This window comes from Thamnophis elegans, chromosome 4, assembly GCF_009769535.1.
Source record: "Thamnophis elegans isolate rThaEle1 chromosome 4, rThaEle1.pri, whole genome shotgun sequence".
In the NCBI taxonomy this organism is placed as follows: Eukaryota; Metazoa; Chordata; class Lepidosauria; order Squamata; family Colubridae; genus Thamnophis; species Thamnophis elegans.
Genome location: NC_045544.1, coordinates 104,666,902 through 104,687,308, shown reverse-complemented (window position 1 = coordinate 104,687,308; position 20,407 = coordinate 104,666,902). Strand labels below are relative to the sequence as shown.

The 20,407-nt window shown below is 36.1% G+C and overlaps 1 protein-coding gene across 1 annotated transcript in view; it reads left to right on the top strand.

The window, feature by feature from the left end:
- The window catches only part of PSME4 (proteasome activator subunit 4), an 88,072-nt gene that overhangs the window by 2,716 nt on the left and 64,949 nt on the right, over nucleotides 1–20,407 (top strand). Inside the window, exons 2-5 of the mRNA XM_032215808.1 lie at nucleotides 12,808–12,948; nucleotides 13,837–13,953; nucleotides 18,808–18,852; nucleotides 19,764–19,913. Of these exons, the coding sequence (XP_032071699.1) occupies nucleotides 12,808–12,948; nucleotides 13,837–13,953; nucleotides 18,808–18,852; nucleotides 19,764–19,913 (453 nt within the window). The remainder of the gene's footprint in view (nucleotides 1–12,807; nucleotides 12,949–13,836; nucleotides 13,954–18,807; nucleotides 18,853–19,763; nucleotides 19,914–20,407) is intronic.

The window sequence follows — 20,407 nt, the reverse complement described above, 5'->3', positions numbered from 1 at the left end:
TTTCAAACTGCTAGGTTGGCAGAAGCTGGGACAAGAAACGGGAGCTCACTCCATTATGAGGCTCTAGTGATTCAAACCGCTGAACTGGTGAACTTCTGATCGACAAGCTCAGCGTCTTAGCCATTGAGCCATCGTGTTCCTTTAAGGGATGTATATACTGTATTATTAAAAGTCTTGCATCTATTTGTAATCTTCAGTTGAGCAAAATGCTGCATCATACGGCAAAACATGGTCAACTAGGCTAGCTTACATAATGTTGAGACCCATTGCCTCATGGAACAAAGTTTGGGAAATTTCTTGCTGCTTTGCTGCTGCTGTTTAGTGCAGCAGCACTAAATTACTGCTAAATGATCATTTTTAATATTTCTTGACAGCTTCCCATAAGTTACAACAGACCCCCTCAAAAGATACTTTAGATCCTATTTCAAAGTTACTGCCGCTGCAGCACCTCCATGTTATTTGCCCTTACAACTGACCGCTGAAAAGTTGTAGCATCTCCCCCTATCTTCCCCCACCATCCTACCCCGCCAGGTCCCTGCAGACCCTGGTCCTGTTTCCACCCAACCCCACATTGGGTCCCTGCAGGGCTTGGTCCTCATCCCCCTCCCATTACCTATCGCACACTTAGAAGATCTTCTGAGTTCTGGACCTCATGTTGGGTAAGAAAGGAAGGTCATGCCATTCCTGGACTACAAAAAAAGCCTTAGTACTGCAAAGACTGTGTTAAGAAATCAGGGCAGATTGCTCCATCTCTGGACTGTGTGGCCCTATCATAGAAGTGGCCGCTATTTGAGTGCAGCTTTCATGACATGGCCCAGAACATTAAAGGATGGAGTGGTGTGATCTCCTTCCCCAATGTGTGGTTTTGAGCTCTGGAGGTCTTCAAAAGGTGGAGATGCGATGGGTGACAGGTAGTGGTGGTGAGGAGTCCCAAGTCCTGTGGTGAGCTGCTGGGAAGGGAAAGAGGATCTGATATTGGGATGGGTGGGTGGAAAGCAGGCCCAGGGGCTGTGGGAACCCCAAGTGGCAGGAAGTGGAGCATGGGATATCTCAGAGTGGGGAAGACCTTGAGACACTCAATTCTTAGTGACCACATCAGCAGGTGTGGGTTTTTAAGCGAGGAAATCTCACTTAACAGCCGTCGCAACATGCAACCGTAATGGGAGGGCTCATTACAGTCATAGTTCAAGGACTATCTATACATTTTGAATAAATCAAATAATTGTTTAAAAGCAACTTATACCATGCCATCATAATAACGAAGGTGTATACACAAGAGTTGATTTCTTTGTTACCTTGGTTAGTTTCTAGTCTACTGTGCTCTTTTTAATGGTAAAAAAAAGGTTACTGGAGTATGCTGGAGAAATTAATATTTTGTATAAATCTTGAACGTCATTGTAAGTGACTTTGTTTACAAGAAAGATTCTTAGAGTTACATTGATAAATATAAATTACTCACATGGTTGCCTTACAAAGTTGTTTTGAACTTGAGTAGATGTAGCATGACATTACTTCTCCAGTAACCATGGGTTCTCCCTGACTGTGTTTACAGCAGAATGTGTTTTCTTTCTAACATGAGTTATAGACTAACGCTGTCACAACGTGCTGAAACGGTGCCCAAATATTTGGTTTGGCTTCTGAAATGTCCTGTGACTATAGAAGATAACCATATTAACACATCCTAGTACATTGTAATTATATTGTTGTCATTATGTTTATTACATTTTTATTTATGTTTCTAAGATGAAGTGATGTTATTTTTGAATTTTGAATGTTTGAAAAAAATAGATTTACTATATAAGATCATTCATATATCAGTTTCAATTTCCAATGTCAGTTTGTGGTCAAATATTTGAAATCTGAAGCATAATTTTCATGAATTCTATGGTGTGATGATAAATGTCCTGACTGGTACATGGGCAGTAGATAACAGCCTGCGGTCAGTAAAGAGTACTTGTTACAGTTAGTTGGGCAAAGTGAAGTTATGATGCATAGCAAGGAGTTATAAGGTCAATAAAATGGCTTGGTCTGGATATCTGAATATCAGAACCTTGGAATATAGGAGCAGACCCATGAGAGCTTATAAAAAATCAGTTGGAATCTACAACAAGCACATTTCTTAAAACTGAGTCTTACAGGACATACAACTTTTACTTCACATGCTAGCTGCATTGAGAGTAGGAACAATAAGTATAGTCTTATTCTCTGCTTCTGTATAGCATTTGGTGCTATACAGATCTCCCATACAGCATTCCTGACCTGAGGTGTTTTTACTTTCCAATACTGTACTAAAGCATTAGAATCAAGATTGTTTATGCTCTTTTATAGTTCTTTAACATCCCGAATGATTTGTACTTGTCTTTCTTATTTCAATTCAGATATTATAAATATTAAAGCTACCTCTTAAGGTTATTTATTGAAGTTAATTATACATAGTACTTTATAATATGAATGAGTATGAATGATAGATTTGTGTGTCCCTTATGATAAAACTAGTAAGTCCTCTTTAATAGCAAGGTGTGCACCAAATTACCAATTTAACACAAAATAGTTACTGTATTTTGTCCTTTATCTTCTTTGTGATCAGAATCAGAGCCCAGTCAGTAGATGGTTTCACAGCTGGTTTATTCATCCAGAGCATGATTGGATTCTTGTATGGCTCAGAGGATGTTGCATTAAGTTTTGGGGTGCCCCATCTCCAAGATACAGAACCAAACCTGCATTGCCTGGCTGAAAATAATGTGTTTAGTGAGGAAACATGGCTGAGTTTGAAGAAAAAGAGACTGGAGGATGGAATCTGATGGAATGTAGTTTGGATTCCCAGGAGGGAGGGGCTGCATTCCAGGGAGCCAAGAGGCTGCGTGTTTAGATAGTTTGGTTGGGAGAAAGAGAGGTAATACAATTTTTTTTAATTAAAAGTTTTTTATTTTTTCATTTTCATAATATATAATCACATGGATACTATTACATAACCAACATCATATTGTATTATTAAATGTTTACATCAATTCATCTTACCAACAACTCCCAAAAACCAATTATTGGCTCTTCTGCTCTCCATACACCATATTTGTACTTTATCCATCACTTTCTTCTCCCTCTCTCCTCCCCCTCTATACATCTTTTCTTCCCTCTGTCATTCTTCTCTTCTCAATTTTCCCTTCCTCTCTCCTTCTCCCTCCCCTTACCACTCCTCATTTCTCTTGTCCTCTCCCCCCCCCTTGCCCTCTCTCCTATCTCTCTCTTCTTCCCTTATGAGGTAAGATGATTTCTATGTAGCAATTGTCAAAGTATATCTTGAATGCAAGTAGCTGCTTTAGTTTGGCAAGATATCTGTCCATAAGTGAGGGACAATAAAGAAAACTGCTCAGAAGTAATTCTATGTGCCTTTCCTCCTTCTTGGGGCCTGCAAGAATCCCTGTTCTGGGCAGGCTATAAGTAAATTGGAGAAATTGATGTATAAGCGCCTGACACACACCCATTCCCTCCCTTCCAGAAAAGTATTCTGACTCTCCCTGACTAAAGTTAGATCACTGTCAGAACTCAATCCCACTTTGCCTGGTCAAGCCTTCCATGAGATCCTCTGTACTGCTTCAGCTAACCTTTAACCCAGATCCCAAGCCTTGCTTCTCTAATAGTATGTGGGAATGATCTTGAGGGAGGAAGGGAAGAGAAGCTGCCTAGGGAGGAGAGGGGGAGGAGCCCACAATTACTTAATTGTCAGAGAAGAATTTTTGGTAGATCCCTACCCTAAATTGATCAGGCTATAAAGAGAGAGGGCAAATCTGTATTTTCAGATTTGCAAGTTGTTGTAACTTTACAGTAAAGTAGAATAGTTTATCTAGTCATGTTTCCTATCTGATTTACCAAGGAGGGCTGACAACTGCTGATATTGAATCTGGCTTTATAATGGCCCTGCTAGCTTGCCTCCAGCTCTGCAACCTGCACAGCCCCCTGCTCACTTTATGGGCCAGTGATCTGGCTTCGTGATCCTAATTTGCTCATGAGTTTCTAGAGGCACTTAAGTCATAATTAGAAACCTCTTGCCGTAATAGGTATCAAAGGTGAAGATTCCCTTGGGAAGCGAGTTAAAAGCCCAACTTCTTGCTTCATGGATATATCCATGTAGTTCTCTTGACAGCATATGGAAATACAGTGGGACCTTGTGTCACAAACAGTTCTGACCACGACCAAATCGGGTGCCAACCAAAAAGTCAGCTAAATGTCTCACTCTGTTCACAAACACATCCTCGGGTGGCAATCAAACACAGCCACAGCAATTTTCCCTGCTGTAGCGATTTCCCCTGCTGCACCTTTTTTGTGTGTGCGTACGCATGTGCAGTCATTCTTGCTTCCAGTCACGACCAAATTGGGTGCCAACCGAAGTCCTGGAACGGATTACGGTTGTGACCCGAGATCCCACTGTAGTTTATTGCTGTGTTGTTAAAGCATATTACTTACAAATCGCTCTCTACATATCTACCTGCCTACCTACCTACCGTGTAAATCATCCAGTCCATCCATCCATCCATCCATCCATCCATCCATCCATCCATCTTTCTATTTACTATGCCACTTATCTCATCTGAGTGACTGGTTGGTTTACAAATATCAGTTTAGGTATATCTCAATCATTTTCTCATGCACACAGGTTGAATTGTCAGTAAAATACTTCAGAGGAGAGAATGTATCTAATTTTTTTTTAAAAAAATACGCAAGGTATCTTTATTTTTATTTTATTTTTTAAAGAAAGCCATGTGTTATACTTGGTGGCTAACAATTCTTGTTAGAATAAAAAAATTCTTGTTATTTAAAAACATAGCTAGGAATACGAACTGACTTGCGGTATTTTTCAAATGTTGAAATTGTATTTAGAAACTATGCTGTCTTGCTCTTCCCATTCACATTTTGATGTGACAGAATAACGAACAAAAAAAAAACTGCCTACAGGGAAAAGCAATTTGATAGCACATTTGAATGCTGACATTCCTAGTCAACACCTTTGTATAAGGGTTCACTGCTTGTTTAATATGATGATGCCTGAAGGTAAATATTTTCTAGAGAGCATGAACATAAAGTATTTTATCAACATGATACTAAAGGAAGTTAAAAACTGAGTCAAATAACATAGATTTAGCATATACTAACTGCAAATAATGAGTATTAAAAACAAAGAACAGGACATTTCAAAGAGCAGTTCTGTCCATTATCAGTTTTTGAATTAACACTTCTAATCCCTCTATATTTTGCTGGAGTTCATAACTGTCTCCAAAGATGCACAAAAATGTATACATTAAGCAAGCTTGCTAATTGAAATGGTATATTGTAGCATGGGTGCTCCTAAAAGCTGGTAACTAGGCTACACTTTTTTATTTTATTAAGTGGTACATGAAAAACTTAATTGACATAGCCAATATGGATGGTGGAATTTAATAACTATGAATCCATCTGATGATGACCTAGACACATGAAATAATGTCATTTGCAATATATGAGAGTATATGATAATGTTATTGAACAAATTAATACCATTAAAAATATTGTGTAACCATGAAACTTAAAACTGAAATGCAATATGTACTAGACCTGGATGAAGGTAATTAATCTCTTGAGAAATTAAATTGATTAATACATACAGAGAAGTTAAATACATTATAGAAAGTATATGATGTACTAGACCTGGATGACGGTAATCAGTCGCTTGAGAAATGAGATTAATACGTACATACAGGGAAGTTAAATACTCTCTGGAATGTATATGATGTACTACACCTGGAAGAATCGCTTGAGAAATGAGATTGATCAATCGCTTGAGAAATGAGATTGATTAATACATCCAGGAAAGTTAAATACACTCTGGAATGTATATAAGGTGTCGTCAGAATTGCTGTGATTGTGTATGGAAGCAAGAGTTCATAGATTAGTGATAATTGGCTGTTATACTATATTAAATGGTGTTCCTGGAAGAACTAGGGATGAGTTGTTGGAAATACTATTCAGTATTCTGAATTAATGAAATGCAGGGTTTAGTTTTGGTTTTGATTAGGTGATATGCAGTACAGAAAATATTGAACAATTCAGAAACTTAAGGATGAATGAGAATTGTGATTATCTGCTTAGAAAAAAATGTTCATTTCATGTATATGGCTTAAGTGTATGTGTATATCTGTAAGTACAAATGGAAAAGGAATGAATAAAAAAGCATGTTTTTTTGAATTTTTTATTTTATTTTAATTGAACAAAAACACAAAAAAAGAATCATCGTTCATTACATCTTGTAGAAAGTGTGTCGATTGGTTACAGATAACCTTTGTGCATTTCTTCCACAGTCATTACTTATAGTTCATATTAGATTATACACTTTAAGTCAAAAATCTTTGTATATCTTACTATCAATGTACCACAGTTCTCATTTGACTACAGTTATTTGAACATGCTTTTACCTCAAAGCATTCACACTTAAAGACACAACCATATAATGGCATTCATTAGCTATTTCAAAAAATCCTCCAATAACATTACACCTTTATAGCATCTTTTAAGTAAAAGTCACTTAATAAAGTTTCTAAGCCTTTCTGCTGACTAAAATTTATATCCAAGTTACTTTAGCCAATACCATAGCATGTATATATTGTTAAACAATGTCCATTAACATTTCCTTTTTGTTATTATAATTGGCTAAAAATCATTTACTATTTATGCCCCATCTCCTCTCATCAGGCCCTCACTCCCAAAAAATAACCTTACACCTTTGTAACAAGATCTAAATGAAAATTTGTTAATAAAATTTATAGGTCTTTTTTCCAAGTCACAATTTACAATTTATATCCACATTTCTTTTACTAAATTATCAATACATGTATATATCATTATGCTGTATCCATTGTCATTTCATTATTATTATTTATAGTTAATTAATTGTTAGCGTGTAAACATTTAATAACAATCTAGGAGTTACAAAATTCCTACTTATTAATCACCAATAATAAAAAACTATTTTTTAATTACCAACTTTCATTGTCAACCTGTATCTTTCCAGTAACAAAACAATCTTATCTCTCTTGCCAATTGTGGAGTCAGTCTTCTTTTTATCTCCTTTATAAGGTTTTTATAGGCTTCTCTCCGCACTTTGTTGCTTGAAGGGTCTCTCAGATAATCTCCTTGCCCACCAGTTGCTACTAAAGTTAACTTGCCTTTGTTTGTCAATCTTGCTTCTGAAAAAAATTCTCTTCTTAGTCTATCATCATTAATATTTTTTTCTCTTCTGTGTCCTGGAATCTGCGGTAGAGCTCCAATTCGTCAAATTCCCTTTCCCATATTTCCTTTTTTCCATTTTCACCCACATTTGCTCCATTAATAAATTCATCTATTATTATCTTATCTTTATCTTCTATATCTTCATTCTCCCCTTTAATTTTTGGGTATCCAACCCCATCATCTTTTGCTGTGAGGAAGACTAGTCTTTCCAACTTCTTCTCAATTCTCCCATATCCTTCCAATAGATTTTGAATTCCATCCAAGATATTTTGGAATTTTAAGGTTTCCTCATCTACATATTGACCCATGTTTCCAAAACAGAAGAGAGAAAGAAAAAGAAAAAAAAAACTAATAATGACTGCGACTCTAGTCTTCCAGGCCTCTCTTACTTTTATTTTAAATTGACTTGAACACAAGTTCTTTTATATTCTTCAAAGGGGAAGGGTTCTGTTCCCTCCCTCCCTCCCTCTCTCCCTTCCTTCCTTCCTTCCTTCCTTCCTTTCTTTCCCTGCCAAAATAATTCTCAGAGGCACCTGTGAAAACAGTTCATGCCCTTGGTTCTTTATCAGTTTCTGTAAACAAGTTGCAAACCCTTCAGCTGCAAAGTTAGTGAAGTCAAGTAAGAAGAGAGATACGTTGTTTGAAAAAAAAACTCGGTCGCAGTTAATTTTCACCTTCTGTAGGAAACAAAGTTCTTTGGATTTCTTTTAGTGTGGTTTAATAACAAGTAGTAGGAAGAATTGTTAAAATAAAAAGGAAGATTTTAATCCAGAAGTCAAAAAATAAAGCAACAAGAAGCAGGAGAAAAAAAATCAATTGGTTCACTTTAAGAGGAGAGATGAAGAATGTTACGAACATTTCAATCGACAAAAAATAGTTAGAAAGACAAAGGGAAAAAAAAAACTTTCCACAGCGATCCCATTAGGATTATTTTCGCCGCTCAGTACTTTCGTTTAAAGATCTAATTTGGCTTTAAAGAAACATTTCTTTGGGCAGTCTTTAGCAAAATAGAAAAAATACCTCACCAGATGGACTCACTTTCTCTTTTCACTTCCTTCCTTCTGGAGCGTCCCGATTTCATCAGCCTAAGGGCTGCCTGTTTACCGCGGGTTTGAAGCACTTCCCTTGGGTCTATCAGGGATTTTGCGATATCCCTGAGACCAGTAAGGCTTTGTCTTCCTGATCACTGTCTCTACGGGACGGTTTAGGTCTCAATGGACCCCCCCCCCCCAGCAGCAAGAGTATCAACGGTGGTCTCAGAATATCGAGACTGCATGTTGTAATATTGCGATGTGGCTCCTCCCTCTTTAAAAAAAAAGCATGATTAAATGATTATATGCAATAAAAGAGAATAAATGAGAGTGTATGTAAGAGGTTCTGGTTATTTATTTGTAAATAAATGACATTCATTGGTAGTATCAGAAATGGATTTGGGGAAGAAATAGAAAGAACTGAAATAAATCAATATGAAAAACTAGAGGTAGTCCTTGACATGATTATGATTGGAACCGGAATCTCAGTCATTGAACAAAATGGCTATTAAGCAAGGAGAATCCTGGTACTCCCAATTGCAGTTAAGTGATTTCATAGTTTATTAAGTGGACAGTCGTAGGTAAGGAGTGTGGGGTATCTCAGGGGGATGGGGGAAACTCTGGGAGGTCGCACATGTGTGTTTCTTCTCAGGGGAGGGGGATGAAAATCCTCCCTGCTGAAATCCAAACAGGATTTTTAGATGAGTGGGGAGCAGATTCTCCCTGAGCAGAGAGACACTTGTGCATGGCCTTTGCCAGGCCTCCAACATCTCCTTGAGCTACTTCACACTTCTTATCATACTATACTGCCTCTTTGCTCAGGGACTGGGCAAATTTGCTGCCTCCTTTCAGTTGCCTTTGCATTCCTTTTAACTCACTTTCCTGCTCCTTTTTGCTGCCTTTGCACTCCTTTGCCACCTCCTTTTCACTGCTTTTGCATCCATTTTCACTCTTCTCCTTTTTGCTCCCTGTTTTCCACTGCTTTTGCTCTCCTTTTCACTCTTTCCTCTCCTTTCCACTCTTCCAGAGGTGTCCTTTCCTCTGCTTTTGTACTTTTTGCTTACTTTGCCGCCACCTTTTTAGACCCAGTTACAATTTTATATACACATGGCTAAAGATACTGCTTATATGTATAAGGAACTAGCTGATAACCCGGCGTTGCCCAAGGATTTATTTATCGGGGAGAAATGTCTGGATCAAATGTAATTTCTAATGTTGGATTTTCCCCCTTACCGAGGCTTCACAGTACACCACAAGAGGGCTCCTTCTGGTAAGGGGGAAAATCCAACATTAGAAATGTTGGGGTGTTAGGGTTGTCTTACCACCACAGTATTTTTATCCACAGAGTAAGTCATCTGTGTACCATGTTTGGTTGAAATTGCTTGTAGCATTCCAGAATTATGCTGGAACACACACACACACACACACACACACACACACAGAAAGAGAGAGAGAGAGAGAGACAGACAGACAGACAGACAGACAGACAGACAGAAGATAGATATTCACTGGAGTAACTAAGTCCAAAAAAAGAAGCTGCAAAAGGAGTAAAAAGGAGCAAAGGCAGCAGAAAGAAGACAGTAAAGGGAGCAAAAAGGAGGATATGCTGTTTGCCGCTGGTGCTGCTGCCACTGCTCTTTGGGTTTCAGGGGCATTGACAGTGTGAAAGGGCATGTAAGATAAGTAGGTGTGCAATGGGGAGAGAAGAGAAAAGGGGGGAAGAGGAGAAAGAGTGTAAAAAGAGGGATACAGGGAGGCAAATCAGCATGATGCCTACCTAGGCAGGAATGGAAGGGAAATGACAAAGCTCATCTCTGGTCGGAAGAAATCCAATTTGACAGCCCTGCCCTAATAGGTGCTACTGATTTTGCTGATAAATAACATTATTCAAGTTTTCACAAAGGTATTATATGCAGTATCCGGGTACAGGGATATGACCTTGGCAGTCTCACTTGACCAAACTAGGATCAAAAGATATAATTGGCTATCAATGTAGTGATGATATCAAACCCCAAACAGGTGGATGACCTCACCCAGCAGTTTCATGTAGATGTGAAAAGGAGGCGAGAGAATTGAACCCTGCAGTACCCCACAAAGGGGCAGTGATGGGACTGTCTCTCCCTTTCAACTAACACTAACTGGAACCAGCCCCATGAAAAGGAGGAGAATCACCATGAAACAATGTCCCCAATTCCCAACACATGGAGCTATTTCCAACACATGGAGCTATCGTGGTCATTGGTATTGAAAGCCATTCAGAAATCAAGAACCACAGGAATGAATGTACTACCTTCATCCTGACTCTGCCACCAGTCATCTATAAGCATGACCAAAGCTATATCATTATTAAATCCCAGTTTGAAAACTGACGAAAGCAAGTCTAAATAATCTGTTTCTCAAGAGTTCTCATTGGCTGCAGACCAACCATCTTCTCAACAAACTTCCCTCAAAAAAGAGGGTGGGAATCAGTTGATAGTTATCAAAAACTGTAATAGGCTGTGAAAATCACCTTGAGAGATGGGAGGAAGAAATGTAACCTGAATAACTTTCCTAAAAGAGAAATCTGAATCCAGGGCAGGAATGGGGATGGAGACTGTGTCTCAGAATTACTGTTATCTGGGACATAAAGGCGGTGGCGGAGGGGAATGCTTTCAGATCTGCAAGATTCTGTTATTGTCACCTTACAATAAAAGTTATTTTGGTTTCCTGGCCTGGACTATTTTGAAGAGGTAACAAAAACCATTAGCTCCAAGGAGGGGCTACACCTTGTCTCTCTAAAGGCAGGAAGAAGACTAATGCCACAGCATGGGCTTGACTGTGGCTTAATCTTAACCATTTTTGTTACCCAGGAATGGCTCAGATCCAGAAACACATGGTCAAATTAACTCCCCAGAAAACCCTCTCTATTTCCTCAGGAGTCACCAACTCAGAGTCATCCCAGATAATGCCAATAGACCATGCTCCAGCTGCTGTACCTTGGCTCATCCTGCTCAGTCAGAGTCTGAGTTGAAACAAACCTGAACAGTTTTATCCAACAGGTAGCTTGAATAGTCCCCTTGGATCATCAATAATCTGAACTCTTCCCAACCCAATAGGGTACAGTAAACAACCACTGGACAGCTATCAATGGACAAAATACAGGCAAAGAAGTATTGATGTTTTCCTGTGTTTATTACTATAAGATAATCCCTAATACAGACTCATACCCATACCAGAGTCAGAGTCATGTGAGTCTTTCTCCCATAGGACTGCAGACAACACTTGTGGCACTTTATCTGGAATGATTGAATTTCTTCCTGCAGAAAGTAGTAACACCAGGGAGTTGAAAGGCAACCAGAGATAGATCTATCCATAGCATTAGAATGATGTTAGTGACTTCCACCATTTTCCACCAAGGAAGTGACACACAGCACTCCTTGCTGCCTCCACAATATCTGCACACTTTCCAGATGCCAGACCTTACATAAGTAGTCTCTCATGAACTGCAGCAACCATCAAGACTTTAGCTGTACTTAGGGCTTTGCTGTGGGCCAGGGAGGTGATAAGTACCATGCTGCCCCCCCACCCCTGAAAAGTTCTTCAGTGGAGGATTCCCACAACCCTGGAGTGGATGAAGGTGGATAAAAAAAATCAACAACAAAACTCAAAGCATCCACACAAGCTAATTCAACAAATTGCTCATCTGATCACTATCTTGACATCTACAAAATATAAGGCAGGGGTATATAGTACAATTAGTTTCTACAGATCTTTTATATGTGTAGGAATGTGAGAAAGATTTTTATTATGTTTGTTGACAAAGTTGATAAAATAGAAAATGTGAATTGTGGAATGTTTACTTGAATATGCAGTTCAATAGCTGGAAGCTGAACATGATAGGAACAGTGCACAGCGGAATTAAATCATGCTTGAGAGTTAATGGAATGCTTAGTGAATGGTTCAACATTGAGCAAGGAGTGAAAAAAGAATATGCAATTTCCTCTTGATTATTTAATACATATATGGATAAATGCAAAAATAATACTCATGCTAACTTTAGAAGGTCTGTTGACTACAGATGCAAATGTAAGACGTCATGGTAGATGAAATTGATGAAATCCTCAAAAGAGTTTAAATAAAAGGCAATATATGTGGTGGTGCATGAGTATGGAGAAGTAAGGTTGGTTTGGGTGAATAGTATAGGAATAAAATAATGGATATAATGAATAACAATATAAATTAGATAAAAGTATGCCATATCTAATCTTCTTCCTTTTTTATTCTTTTGGCTTGATCCTATTTGTTTTCTTTGGTTTGCATATTGCATAACCCCCAAAGGAATACCTGAAAAGGTCTGCATTTATTTGTAAGCTGTCTTGACATGAATTCACTATGAATAATTGTATTATACCTAGTATTTGTTTTTTTGTACTTTTCCATTCATTTTGATTATATTTACTTTTTTTGCATTGTATACACTAACAGGATGTGGATAAATTAAATACCTTACCTACAGTATTTAAAATTTTCTTTTTTACAGGTATCTCCGGCTGTATGGGAGAAATTTTAGTAAAGAAGATCATGTTCTTTTCATTAAGCTGTTGTATGAACTAGTAACTATTCCAAAATTGGAGATCAGCATGATGCAAGGTTTTGCTCGACTTTTAATAAACTTGCTGAAGTAAGTTTTGCTTTACACCATTCTTCTATCTATATCAGGGGTGTCAAATTGGTGGCCTGTGGGCAGAATATGTCACACACAGGCCACATCCATCTTAGCTCCAAAAGGGAAAAAACATCGTAAAATGTCACGTGACAGCAAGATGACACTGCATGTTTGAAACCCGTAATCTATATAAATCATAATCCATAGCTGGAGATAAGGGTAGTTGTTGTTAAAATTAAGAGGGTCAACAGATTTTGTCAAGTTTGATTGGTATTTTGTTTCATGCTGGCCTTATATAAGTAATCAGAAGTAGCAAAAACCTAGCCAGACTAAAGCAGCAAGTACTCTTACTTTTTTTCTAATTCTGGGGAAAGATTAAAGACTTGGTCAAGTTCAAACTTACATTTTCAGAATGCATTAAAAACCAACCACTATATATCTCTAATTTTTGCATTTATCATCCTTAGATGTATTGTAATTTCTGTTGCCCCAAATTACACTGGTTTATGCTAATTTAAGTATAGAAAAGGGTTTTGCTAGGCAAGGATCTATATCAATGAATATGTTGAGTGCCAGTTTTGATGTAATATTCATATCTCAATGAGAAATACTGTAAATGAATAGTTGGATAATATTGTGGTTTTCTAGCATTACGTTTCTTGCTCCCCCCGCATTAATCATACATAAATCTAAATGTAATTAATTTATTTGAAAGCTTGATTAACAGATAATCCTGATTAAAATAATCTTTTTCTTTTACCATTGTAAGAGTTAGATCTGGATCTACAATTTTATGCGGTTACTCGAAGAGGTTTTCTTAGAATATTTTAAATTGTCAGCTGAATTGTCAGTGAGTAATGATTCAAATTCAATTCCTGTCTTTATGTGTGTTTTTTAACTTAGAAAAAAAGAACTTTTGTCAAGAGATGATTTAGAATTGCCCTGGAGACCACTTTATGAAATGCTGGAACGTATATTGTATTCTAAGACAGAACATCTTGGATTGAATTGGTTTCCAAAGTAAGATTTTAAAGGTTTTGTTTTATTTACACAATATCCTCACACTGCTCTTATATTGAATTTTGTTCCTTGTGATTTATATGTTTTCTTTCATTGATCTGAATCTACATAAATTTTAAATAATTTCATTTTTCTTTTACAGCAGATGTTCATTTTTCTTCTGTTTTTTTTCCATTTTGTGGAAAAAAATGGAAATTTTTTAGAAAGCAACATGGTCATATTTTATTAAAGGAATACTTTAGCTATTTTAAAAAAATGTTTAGTCCTTCCAGATCTGAGTTACAAAAATCCAAGGAGCATTAATGGCAACAAAAACTTACAGTTCTTTGTGGATTTTTATAGTCCAGATATGATAGCCCTATTTCGGAGAAAAATATTTTTCAGACTTTATAAGATATGAAATGAAAACTGACCATTCACATTCCCAAATAGAAAAGTACATAAGCCTTATGTCAACACTTTGTAGGTTTACTGGAGAGTTTAATGAATTAGGAAATATGGGTATGTAAATATTATCCCAGCAAATAAAAACTTCCTTTGTGCTTTTTATTCAGTGTAGATAGGTTATAGATTTGAGGAATGAGAACTTTGAGAGTTGGGAATGCATTTGGCCATATTCCTTCCCTGCTTTTAGGCCTTGTATGAGTAGACCGAATGCCTGCACAAAACTAGAATCTATCCACTTTTGGAAACTAATGCTTTGGTAGAGACAAGGCATATTTTAGATGCTCTTTGCATATATGATGATCAGGTTTTAATCTATTGAATTTTTAGGTAACGGCATTATGGATTATAAGACTAGAAAAGTCCTTTACTTTATGCCGATGCCATCAAAACAGATGTTACTGAGTTGGTTTTATCTGATTTAACATGTAACATTGCTTCTATCTACCTCCATGAGGAAAATTCCTTTCTCAACTTTGAATGGCTGGGGTTTATCCTATAAAGTACAGTAATTTTATTCTTAGAATATTTAGCTATTTAATGCTAAGGGACAATGCTTGAAACAGATATATTTCTAGCCTTGCTGCTGCTTACAGTCTTTTAAACAGTGACACTAATAATTGAATTTTTAACTTATTTTGTAAAACATGTACTTCCAAGTTAATAATTTTGCCCTCAGTCAGGCAAACTGAATTAATAAATAATAAAAATTTTGGTGCTTAGTCTGCCTTTGAACAACAGATTCCCGGATACAAACTGAAAAGGGACTAAAGGGGAAGCAATAAATGCCAAAGCAACCTTTCCGTTTTTCAGGCAAGCTGGTTTTGAAATTAAATGGTGCAGTGCGACTTTTTCTTTCATGGTGTTCTGACAACATTGCTTACAATTTATATTTCACTTTAGATGAATTTGGAAGAATGAATTAAAAATAAAAGGAGTATGAATAATGATTTTTGTGGCTTTAGCATTACTTGGTTTAAATGCTACAATTGCTTTTTTCATTATTTTGTTTTAAAATCTTTTTTTCTTTATGTTCAGTTCATGTCGACCAGGCTTGTCTTCACCTAAAACATTTGTGCTTAATGTTTTACATAGGTGGTAAGGACAATTATTTTGCTTTTATGTAGCTCTGGCCTATATGTTTTCTTTGTGCATGGCCTGTTCAATTGTAACATTTGTCATGTACCTGTAACTTCCTGCATATAAAACTGAAAAATCCAATGTTAACATGACACCACAATTTATGGGAATGTCGCACTGTATTTAAATTGAATTACAATAAAATATATGTGTGTGAAGTGGCTGAAAAGTATAGCTACTTGCTAATTGCCTGTTAACAACTAAGTTATATTTTAGGTGCCTAACAAATTATACTTGATTTTATGCATAATTTGTAGAATATTCTAGAAATGCATGAATTTAATTCAATACATAGGTTGGTAAAATGACTAAAAATGTAGAATAAGAGTTATTTGAATTTAAAATAATATTAGCCTATACCTGCAGTTCAGTTTGTGATAACAATACACACTAACTTAAATGTAATTAATTGCCATTACAGTATAACAGATTATTTGCTGTGGAAATTTTTTTAACAACAAACAGTTTAGACAAATGCTCACTCACTGCATTCACTCAGCTTGCTTAACCTTGTCAGCCACTAACTAACTCAGTCATACCTTCTTACTATTGAAGTTTGTATGACACAATGACATCATCTGAGTCTAGGATTTGGGAATTCAGTGACTGCTGCCAGGTATCCAGGAGAATATTGGCAAGGCTTTACTACATCAGTGGCTTGTTCAATTCAGCGGGCGGTATTGGGCATGGCTTGGATGCTTCCAACCAATCATTTTTGGAAGCTTGGCAGCAGGCTATATAATAGAGTGCCTTGCATTTTCAGTCACTCACACTCCCTTCCCTTCCACTATCTTTCCCTGGAATATTAAGTAGATGGATCTTGAACACAGCCCCTTGATGGACTAGGTTTTTGAAGCTGTACAATGGTGAACTTGGGAAAAAATGAGACTTAATAATTTCCGTCAGAAAGCAACATGGCTTATTTATCATATACAAGTAGTTCTTGCTTAACATCTGCCCTGTTTAGCAACCATTTAAAATTACACCAGGTTGAAAAATAATTTTACGACCGGTTGTCACACTTAAAATAATTACAGCATCTCCACAGTGACATGATCAAAATTTGGATTTTTTTGCAACCAGTAGGCGTTTATGACTATCTCCAGAGCCTGCAGTCATACTTCGTTTTAGCAATGTTCTGTGACTTTAGAGACAGAATTGCCTTTTGATTTATCAGGTATTTATGATTTATTAAAAAAGAGGTTGGATAACAAGGGTTTTACAGTTAGCGTTTGATTAGCTTCTTGCTTCTACATTTTTGCCTCTTGGGTAATTTAACTCCTAGAATCCTTCTAGCTGAAGGATATTATTTTGTAGGCAGAAAACCGTTACTGAGTTTCTATTTTAGCAAAACTGTTTCTTTTTCAGATCAGCTAGTATGAATGAAAATGGCTTTTATATGGACATAATTTAATATTACTAGAAGTTTCACTCTCCTGAGTGCAGTGCAGTGCAGTATAGATTTGAATATTAATCTTATTATTATTGTGCCAGAAGAATGTTGCTTATTTTTGTACTGTTACTTAACTCTAGTAAGTCATAGGTACACTCAGGACTAAGATTGTTAAAATAAAAAAGAAATGGCATGCATATGGTTTTTTAAAAATAAAATCAATCTTCTAAAATATAGCACTATTCCTGCTTAAAAACCTTAAAGAAATAAGTGCATGAAAAATCAATAAAGAATGTATTTATTTATTTTTTCTTATTTTTAAATGTTTCTACCGATCCTTTCAAGTTGGAGAACTTTTTAAATAATTCAAAATTAATTCAATATTAGAAGTTCCCAAATAACTGTGAAATGTAGTAAGAAAGCAGTAGCAACTATATACACAGCCAGAGAGAGAGAGAGAATATCTAAGGAAAAATATTTTAAAATTACAGTTATTGTGATAAAGTCTGTTTTCTGGGGAGGGCACTTCAGAAATCTGACACTATGATAATGAAGGTCCATAAACATATCTAACTGTATTTATGAAGATAGGAACCTCTCTTAGTTACTCTCTGAAATAGGCAATTTAATAAAGGAAAAATGAGTTGTTAAAATACTTTGATCCTTAACCATTTAAAGTCTGATTGCAGAGATATTTTTAATTAACGGGATTTTTTTTGTTTAATATTCACTAATGTAATGAGATCTCAGAAATGTGTATTGTGAATGATACCACTTTATTTGAAGATTACAAGTAAGATGAAGGTTCACTTTTGCAGAGGTAGACTTGTGGTTTACAATAAAACTAATTTTCCAGAAGCATGAATTCTTACAGCAGAGTCATTTTTATCTTATGTTTCTGATACCTCAAAAGATCTGATAGGAGACACTCTGAAATGCATATGCCATTTTAATTCTTGACAAAGACATACTCTACTTAAAAGTGTTCCTTTTATGTGAATTGCAACAGCATTCTGTATAACTGAGCTGTCATGTCTGAATTAGATAGGAGGAAAAATCTGATTGCTACAAGAATATTGTTAATCCTATAATCCAAATTTCTAGACTTATTTTTCTAATTGCTAGGGTGTTAGAATTCACAGAAAACAAATAAAGCAATGTGGAACTCTGCAGCAAAATTATTTTGTGAAAAAAATCAGATTAGTTCGCCAATACCTTTTGAAACATATGCATCAGATGAGATCAGAATCATGTAAAGCATTTATCTCAGTGTAGGTAACCAGTCCAGAAGACAATTTGACAAACTGTAAAGAGGTTTCAGTGCCAAAAGTGCATCAGAAAACAGCTTGAAATAAGACTAGATAATCCGTATTATAGAGCATTTTGAAATAAGCCATTGCTTGAGCGCCCTTGAATGCTCTTGTCAATAGACACAACAATTCTCCAGGCATACCTCCTTTGGACATAAGACAAGGCTTTAAAAAACTTGTAGCATCTCAAAATGTGTTAACAGCGAAAATAATTGGCAAGTAAGTTTGCATATGTGATGCAGTATTTTAAACTTGATTTACTATTATGTGAGTTTTTGTTTTTAAAAACTGAAACACACTCAGTGTAGTATTTGGGATACAAGGAAAAAAATAATTCCATATGTGGCCCAAGCAGTACTCTAGGGGAAATAGAAGCAAAATCAAAAATAAAGTGTAATACTTGTAAGTATGCATCTTTTAGTAAATTTAACTGCTGCGTGTACATATTTAATGGGAAATTGAATCAATGCCATCTTAGGCTTTGCATAATTATATAACTATATTCTTCTTCTAAAGTAAGATACTGTAATTTATTTACCATTTCCCCCCTTTTTTCTCTTCTTTTAGCTCAGTAGAAAGTGTTTTGAAGACTCTTGTGAAAAATTGTAGACTGTAAGTACTTTAACCATTTTCAATTTCTGTGTACTTTTTAAACTATTTGATAGTGAGACTACCTTCCACAATCTTTTTTATGAAATTGAAAAAAACTATGCATTTATAGGGCCTTGTTGCCAGTAACAGGAGTCCTCGGTTAAGTTGTACCTTCAGTGGTGGAGTAGAAAATTGTGTCAAATAAATGCGTTGCTTAGAATGCCAACAAGGTTTAGCTAAAAAAGTTGGGAATCTCCCATTACTGAAAATTATCCCTACTTCATATATGAGGGACCACAAGGGACCGGATAAAGTGACTATTTGACATTTACACTTCCATGATTATATTTCAAGATATCTCTTGCATTATTTTAAAGTGTTTTAAAATTTGCAGAATTGCAGAAATTACAATGCATGTGTCTTAAATAACAAGGAGTTTGAAGATATAACATATTTTTGATTCATTTAATTGTAACACACCTATAAAAGAATATGTGTAGCTCAGGATTGAAATGAGGGGGCCTTGATTCTCTCTGAGCTTAGTTGTTTTCTTGCAGACGTTTCATTACCCAAACTACAGTAGATAACATTATCAGTGAAACATCTCCAAGAAAACAATCAGACTCAGAGAGCACCAAGCACCCCTCATTTCAACTCTAAGCTACAAATATTCTCCTTTATTGGGAGAGGATTCTCTTGGATGAAGAAGTCTAATTATGAAATGTCCTACTTACTGTATGAGACAAAGCTGGCAACTGCAGTGATTTCCATGCTGTGAATATCTAGCTAGTAGATCGTTGGTCTCAGAAACATGTTTAATTTGTACTTTTTTATTGTTATTATTGTTTCTTAATGAATTGTATTTCAGATTTATTGATAGGGATTACTTATAAGTAAGTAATACATGTTGATGCAAAAATCCTTCTTGTTAGTTATTTCCCAGAAAGTGCCACAGCAGAGATGTTAGATGAATGGCGGCCATTAATGTGCCCTTTTGATGTTACCATGCAAAAAGCTATCACTTATTTTGAACTGTTTCTACCTACCACTCTTCCTCCAGAGTGCCATCACAAAGGTTTTAAGTAAGTTGCTTTGCAGCATTTTATATGATGTTCTATTTCATTTAAAGCTGATGTTTGTGAACTTGGACTTTACTATCACATATAATAATTACTATTGTACTGCCTTGCTACATTTGTTTTGAATGCTAAATTTTAAGGGACAAAATTTTACCAATTCACCTAAAATTGCTTCTCTAGAAACAGTAGTCTAGTCTAGTGGGATGGTGGTATTCTGTTAAAAGTATGTATTCAGTGAAGTTCTATCAATACTGTTGCTTAATTCAGTTCTTGATAAAATTCTAAAAATTGTGGAACTTTATTAATTTGTTATACCAACTATAATAAAAACTCTGAAGCAAAATTATATTGAAGTTCTGAGCCTTAACAAGTCAGTCCTCTTGGTGCCCTGTTTTTGGATCAAATTCCAGGGCCTGTGTCCAGATATTGTGAGGTTGCTCAATTGCCAGAACCTCAAGAAGAGAAAAAAACTTATTGTACTAATAATGCCTTTCATT